The sequence below is a fragment of the Geospiza fortis genome, unplaced genomic scaffold (genome assembly GCF_000277835.1).
Source record: "Geospiza fortis unplaced genomic scaffold, GeoFor_1.0 scaffold383, whole genome shotgun sequence".
In the NCBI taxonomy this organism is placed as follows: Eukaryota; Metazoa; Chordata; class Aves; order Passeriformes; family Thraupidae; genus Geospiza; species Geospiza fortis.
The window spans coordinates 1166-9314 of record NW_005054484.1 but is presented as its reverse complement, the minus strand read 5'-3'; the positions used below and the strand labels follow the sequence as shown (position 1 = coordinate 9314).

Here is an 8149-nt window from a genome sequence, read left to right as displayed (position 1 = left end):
GGGAACGCCGCGGCGGGGCCGGGATGGAAGGCCCCGGGTTCGAGCCCCGCACTCCTGGGGCAACGGCAGATTCTTATTTGTTTTGCTAATTTTTAATACATAATAATAGAATATTAAACTATAATATTATAGGTTAATATTATATAATTATTAAATTAAAATTAGTTTATATATTAAACTATAATATATAAACAATTTTAATATTGAACTATATATAATATAGTTCAATACTAAAATTGAACTATGCATATTAAACACATAAAGTTCAGCTACACATATTTAATATATTTATATGTTTGAGATTTTTTAATATATTATATTATTATGAAGAGAGCTCAAGTAGGATTTGGAAAATGCTCCCAAGCACACGGCAGGATTCACGGGGTGTCCTGAGCAGGGCCAAGACTTGAAGATCCTGATGGGTCCCCTCCAACTCAGCACATTCTATGATATTTTTAATATATTTATTTCTTATGAATTTTTGTATTATTATATTTACTTTTATGACTTCACCTAAGTTAACTAACTTGCCCCCAGAAGCTGACATGGTAAACTACAATTCTTCCTTAAAAACACAGTTTTGCCAGCATTCCATCACTCATGTGTAATTTCCTATTTTAAACCCACACTTTTAGTGCATTAATTTAACATAAACATAACTCAATTAATTATGTTGCAGAGTAAAACTTGTACAGAATGCTCTAAGGAAACTCAAATTACTTTTCCTTCAGTCAGATGGCTCCAACGAAAGCTGCACAAATCCCCCTGCACCGAGGCAGGTGCTGAGCCCGCCCCAGTTCTGTACCTGTGAGAACACAAGGGTTAACTCACCCCTGCACCTTCCCCCCACACAAACCCGTGGCACTGCCACAGCTCATTTCAGCACACAAATGGAACCTTTCCTTCACTGGAAAGACACAGAAAAGCTTCATGTTGGTCAGCTGCAGGGACAGCAAGGCCCTTCAGCCACTGCCCACGGCATTTCCAATCCGTGGTGAAATCAACGCAGATTTGCTTTTTGAAATCAGGCTGGCATTAAGTTCTCCACTGCTAAGAGTTTCTAAAAACTGATTCTCTGTGGCTGTGGATGGATACTAATAGTATATGAGAAAGGTTTTCTCCTTTACTTCTTTCCCAAATGCTAAGAGTAACTAGAACTGTGAAACAATCTCTACACTTCAATTTCCATGTGTAACCAAAGTCTGCAAATTTTGCCACCACATTTTAGAGGCATGCTAATATCCTTCAATCAGTTATTCTTAGAAATTTAATTTTTCACCACATCTGAGGAAAATTCTGTTATGCAATTCCACACTTGTAGTAAAAGAAACCAAAACACCCCAACAGATCTATGCAGAGAAATACAATTTATTTAAATAATCTCTGATCTGGGTCTTCTTGTACAAAAATAAATTCTTCAAGAGGCGTTTGATGATTTGTTGGCCAACAGCTTCTCTCACATGTGTAAACTATAACAGTTCCAAATTCCACTGACAGATCTAAAAACAAAGCAACAGAGGTAAATAAGGGTATGAAAAGTGACATAATCAGGGGCTAGTGCTTACCACTAGACTTCAGTCTTTGCACAAATTAATTCAGTCTCCTCTGTAAACAGCATTTTCTAATGTTACACATTTTAAAGGCAGTCAAATCAGAATTTTCAAAGGGATTTTTAAATCTCTGCAATCTTATCTCACAGCATTTATTATCTTCCAAGGCCTCCTTTAAGAGGTAATAAAGACATGGCCATGGAATTATCCCTACTGCAGTTATTAAAGTTCACTAGTGAGCAACTCAAGCTGTAATCAGAGTCTCCATGAAGAAGAGTTCTTCTCTCTTTGCTCACTGAAATCTGTAATGGAGACAGCAGATTCTCTGATCTGTGGTTAAGCACGTGTGGGTGACTGGAAACACCCAAACTGCAGGTCACTGCACTTTCCCAAAAAGCAGACTGCTGGAAATACTGATTCAGCCAAGCCAAGCACCTGAGTCACTCTGGAGCATGCTGACCAGCGTGGGCATCAGCTGGAACTCAAACACTCTGCTGCTCCCACAGGTACTGCAGGCTGGAATACCCTGCTCCAGGTTGGCTGGAGGACACGTGATGAATAAAGGCTGGCCGCCCCAGGAGTATCTGAGAGAAGACAGGGAGGAGAAAATTATCATTTTTTAAATATCTAAATTTGATAGGAAATCTTATGTGCTGGAAACAGTGTTCAGGAGTTGCTGAAATCTCTGAACCTGCTTCAAGCAAAAACATGGTGGTGAGTCAGAAGCTTCAAAGGAGTCATGAACCAAAAAATAAAGACAGGGAGGGGGAAATACTTGGTAGGTTAACACCTGGAAAATCTTAAGGGAAGAGCTGGATTTAGAGGAGACAAATGCTTTAAATGGACACCTCCAAAATAAGCTGAACCAGAATCATTTCATTAAGCAAACTACACTTTCCTGAAAAATGAATCCTGAACAGAGGCAATAAAAGATAAAATTTAACAAGATTTAACACCAAACTGGTCTCAAAACCACTGCAGCTATGGCTCAGAAGTGATGGTTAATTTGTAAGAGCTATCACTAGCAGGAAACAAAGATCAAGGATGGTTTCCACCGAATGCCAAGCAGGAGGTTCTGTGCTCTGCAGGCACAGGGGAAATGGGAGCACACTGACAGTGCCCAGGGAGGGCAAAGGGAGCCTGTGGAAAGATTGTAACCAGGGACAGCCCAGGGAGCAGCAGAGCTGGTGTTTTAGAGGAATGGCAAATTCAAAGAGCACAATACTGCAAAGAGACAGACTCAGTGAAAAGTCATCTGAAAATGCTACTTGCACTCTGCATCAGAAAATCTCCTGTATAATCTTTGACAATGAATGAAAGGAAATATGAGAAACTTTCTGTCTAAGCAGCCACGCAGACTTTTAACTCCTCATCAAAAAGGGCCCAGTTAGCTCCACCTGGTACTGGAAAGTTGGTGAACAAAAGCCCTGTCACTGCACTGAGACAGCCTGACCAGACAGGCGGCACTGGACTCCCTGGAACAGCTGGTGTGATCCATGAAAACCTGTATTTTCTGGTACTATGAATGATTTATGATTTACTCTTCTCTATATCCCATCCAGAATTAACTCCTCTCAGGAAGAGCAGCTGCTCTGAGGTTACACCTGCTTCTGCTCTAGGAAAACCAGCAGATTTACAAGGCCTGAAGAGTGCTGGGTGCTGAGGGGAGTCCACAACGAGCTGCAACTCTGGGGCTTTAAAACAAGAAATTCCCTGCAGGACAGACATTAGAAATTCCAAATAGATAACGATATTTCACAGGAGCAGACAGCCTTGGAAATGTATCACAACAGCACAGCACCGTGTCGCACTTCCACCTCAACACTGCCTCTTGGAAACCTCTGCGCCTGGATTTCAGTGAGGCTCCAAAGACACCCAGAAACCTCTGTGCCTGGATTTCAGTGAGGCTCCAAAGACACTCAGGGTCTCTCCTCATCAGATCTGATGTCTAAAGTCTCCCACAGCCAGAGCCATGGTCTCTGATCCTGCTGGGCTGTTCATCTACTTAAACTTTGTATGAAGAAAGCCCAACCAGGGACTCAAGGCTGACCAGAGACATGGCAACAGCCTCCACAGCAGCTTTTTTTTAATAAAGGAATTAAAACATACACATATTTCCAAATAAAGAATTTATTTTGATGTACCAACCATCCATGCCAATGATTTGTATCTCCCTGTTACAACAAGATTATCAACATACCTTAAAATCTGTTCAGGACATACAGATATTCTTTTCATGAATTTGTGGAAAGTGTGGTCCCAGTTTTTGACTTCACTCTTCTCATATTTTTCATTACCATCTTCACCTGCAAAACTATATGAAAAGAGGAAACAAGCTGTCCAGTAAGGTTTTCAATATATGTTTTAAATAAGAAATGGTTACAATAAACTCACATTAAATTATACTAAATACACTGAAAAAGATATACCTGATAAGAGAAAATTCCTGTTAGAGGTTGCAAGTGAACATTTTGCTTCTAGTTCTTTGGTTTCTGGTGACTCACAATTACTAACAGTGTTTGAGCTGGATTTAGAGGAGACAAATGCTTTAAATGGACACCTCCAAAATAAGCTGAACCAGAATCATTTCATTAAGCAAACTACACTTTCCTGAAAAATGAATCCTGAACAGAGGCAATAAAAGATAAAATTTAACAAGATTTAACACCAAACTGGTCTCAAAACCACTGCAGCTATGGCTCAGAAGTGATGGTTAATTTGTAAGAGCTATCACTAGCAGGAAACAAAGATCAAGGATGGTTTCCACCGAATGCCAAGCAGGAGGTTCTGTGCTCTGCAGGCACAGGGGAAATGGGAGCACACTGACAGTGCCCAGGGAGGGCAAAGGGAGCCTGTGGAAAGATTGTAACCAGGGACAGCCCAGGGAGCAGCAGAGCTGGTGTTTTAGAGGAATGGCAAATTCAAAGAGCACAATACTGCAAAGAGACAGACTCAGTGAAAAGTCATCTGAAAATGCTACTTGCACTCTGCATCAGAAAATCTCCTGTATAATCTTTGACAATGAATGAAAGGAAATATGAGAAACTTTCTGTCTAAGCAGCCACGCAGACTTTTAACTCCTCATCAAAAAGGGCCCAGTTAGCTCCACCTGGTACTGGAAAGTTGGTGAACAAAAGCCCTGTCACTGCACTGAGACAGCCTGACCAGACAGGCGGCACTGGACTCCCTGGAACAGCTGGTGTGATCCATGAAAACCTGTATTTTCTGGTACTATGAATGATTTATGATTTACTCTTCTCTATATCCCATCCAGAATTAACTCCTCTCAGGAAGAGCAGCTGCTCTGAGGTTACACCTGCTTCTGCTCTAGGAAAACCAGCAGATTTACAAGGCCTGAAGAGTGCTGGGTGCTGAGGGGAGTCCACAACGAGCTGCAACTCTGGGGCTTTAAAACAAGAAATTCCCTGCAGGACAGACATTAGAAATTCCAAATAGATAACGATATTTCACAGGAGCAGACAGCCTTGGAAATGTATCACAACAGCACAGCACCGTGTCGCACTTCCACCTCAACACTGCCTCTTGGAAACCTCTGCGCCTGGATTTCAGTGAGGCTCCAAAGACACCCAGAAACCTCTGTGCCTGGATTTCAGTGAGGCTCCAAAGACACTCAGGGTCTCTCCTCATCAGATCTGATGTCTAAAGTCTCCCACAGCCAGAGCCATGGTCTCTGATCCTGCTGGGCTGTTCATCTACTTAAACTTTGTATGAAGAAAGCCCAACCAGGGACTCAAGGCTGACCAGAGACATGGCAACAGCCTCCACAGCAGCTTTTTTTTAATAAAGGAATTAAAACATACACATATTTCCAAATAAAGAATTTATTTTGATGTACCAACCATCCATGCCAATGATTTGTATCTCCCTGTTACAACAAGATTATCAACATACCTTAAAATCTGTTCAGGACATACAGATATTCTTTTCATGAATTTGTGGAAAGTGTGGTCCCAGTTTTTGACTTCACTCTTCTCATATTTTTCATTACCATCTTCACCTGCAAAACTATATGAAAAGAGGAAACAAGCTGTCCAGTAAGGTTTTCAATATATGTTTTAAATAAGAAATGGTTACAATAAACTCACATTAAATTATACTAAATACACTGAAAAAGATATACCTGATAAGAGAAAATTCCTGTTAGAGGTTGCAAGTGAACATTTTGCTTCTAGTTCTTTGGTTTCTGGTGACTCACAATTACTAACAGTGTTTTCAGCTATCACATGGGACTCAAATCCACCAGATATCTGCTGTATTCCATCAAAAAACCTAATAATTTTTCAAACATTTATGTGGTTCTTAAATCATGATGTTGTCTTTTTCAATTTTGAATCAAGCATAGTTAAAACTCTACAATTTTATAAAGGTCAACAAAAATCAACAGGACCCCTGCTGCTGAAAAGTCTTCTATGCAGATTCTGCAGTTGACAGCAGCTTTAGCTACAAACAAATCCAATGCTGTCCCCAATCCTGGCACAAGAGGCCAAAAGTCCTCACTGGAACCCCTTAGTTAACTATTTTACTAAGAAAATATTTTCAGTAACCACGCTCAACAACTGCTTTTCAGGCAACCTTTACTAAACCTTCAGGTGTCTTTCCATCCACCAGCTCTGTAGCCAAAAGCCCTAAACAATTAAACTCCTAAAAATGGAACTGAAATGCAAGAAAAGCTTTAGGCCTGTAAAGGGAAAAGCGTGGAACGTCATGATCTAAAGTCCTGCCATGTGGCACAGATCTTGTTTCAGAGATTAACCATCCACTGCACCTCCTGGAGCCCATGAACACGGCTCAGTCACTCAGAAACAGCTGAGCTAAAACCACCTCGGAGTAACTCCAGCTTTGGCAGCACTGGGTGCACTGCACAGCACCCCAGTGGTTCCTAAAGGAGCTTCCAGACAATTGTCACCATTCAGGTTTAGTGAGAGTGCCATTGAGATTCTCAGCCAGCATACAGGAAACCACACAATTCCTTCAGTTTCACCATGAACTGCAGACCTGTTCTCACCTTTCTGACATCATCTGCTCCAAATCAAGGCACTCTCTCTGCTGATACTCCTTCAGTAGCTTATCTGCATGATCCGTATCAAGGAAACCCATGTAATCTTCCTCATCCACAACATTAATGTAGAAGGGCTGGAACACAGGAGCTGAAGCAGCCATTGCCATCACCATGTCCTCACTGGCTGCAGGAGGTGTGTCCTGGGCACCTGGGCCATGGGCAGGCTCAGACAGGTGGAGCTGCTGAAGCTGGGATGCACACTCCACCTCGCTGCTCACAGCTTCCTTTAGGCCAAGCAGCTCCAAGGAGGCACGTGCAGGAGCCTCTGCTCCATCACAGGCTCCCCAGTCATCTGCATCCTCACACCAATCCTTTGCGGTGAAGTTCGATTCTTGTTTCTGAGAATAAAAAAACAAAGGGAAGAGAACATTGCCAAGGTCTGCCACCCTGATGCACTTCAAATTCAGCTTTTCAGAGATGGGAAAACAGAGACCTTAACCTAATGCTCAGTGTTATTGCACCTACTCTCCTCACCGTGGTACTTCCCAACACACCACGTTTACCTCCCACACCAGCAGTTATGGCAAAACCACCTCACACTGGAGAATCTGAGCAAGAATTCATCAGCCTTTGAGTGGCCCTGGTGCCTCCTGCTGCAATGCCCTGGCTGTGGCACAGCCCCTGCCAGCTGAGGTGCAGCTCCTGTACCCAACAAGAATTCTGCACCCAAAGGGCAGAACACAGAAGGAAATAATAATAACACCATCATTTTACCAGAGTAAAAGCCCATTTACCACAGGCCAAGATTGCACACTACAAATTCACCACCTGAACGAACCCGCCCTGCCCACCTCCACCAGTTTGGTGCCACCCTACTCTTCCAACCTGCTTTAGCCAATATGCAGTTTTTCCTAACAAGTATACTAATAATTATTGAGTCACATTAACTCAAAAGCTCATGTAAATTTAAAGAGATCAATTTAAAAGAGAAGACAAAGAAAACAGGTTAAAAATCCAAACCTAAACACTTGAAGTTGGAAAATAAAGTTTAGACAGCTGAACTAACTAGAGTATAAAGTATCACTTTTGGCCATAGAGCTGGACGGCAATGTCCCCTTTAAAACCAGCCTGGCATAGATCACAAACAGTAGTTTAAACACTCTTTAACTGTCTTATAGTAAACAGCGTAGTGCAGTGACAAAAACTCCGTGCCCACGACTTCACACAAGCCAGGACGTGGCTGGAAACCGTCACAGAGAGCAGCTTCTGGAGGAAGGTCCCGGTTATTCAAACGAGGCGATGCAGGGTGTGCAGAGCGTCCCCCCGGGCAGGCAGGGCTGAGCTGTACCTGTGTGACGCTGGGAGCTCGGCTTTGCTTATCCTGGGCCTGCGAGTACTGGGAGCGCAGCACCTTCCAGCTTCCATGTGCCGGGCAAAGAGAAACACAGGGTGAGAGGGACAACTGACCAGCGGCAGGAACGACAGCAACCACAATAACAGCAATAATAACAGCAATAATAACGATAGCGCCGCTAAGCGGCCGGCGCTCACCTGCGGGCGGGTCCCCCGCAGCGCGGCG

The 8149-nt window shown here is 42.8% G+C and overlaps 1 protein-coding gene across 1 annotated transcript; it reads right to left on the bottom strand.

The window, feature by feature from the left end:
- Positions 1–1346: 1346 nt before the first annotated feature.
- On the bottom strand, positions 1347–8143 carry PDCD2L (programmed cell death 2 like; the record flags this gene model as incomplete). The annotated part of the gene is made up of 5 exons (XM_005428468.2): positions 1347–1499; positions 1986–2134; positions 5463–5576; positions 6577–6968; positions 7919–8143. Coding segments are annotated over 5 exons (1011 nt in total), but the record flags the coding sequence as incomplete, so codon positions are not given.
- Between the last annotated feature and the right edge of the window lie 6 nt (positions 8144–8149).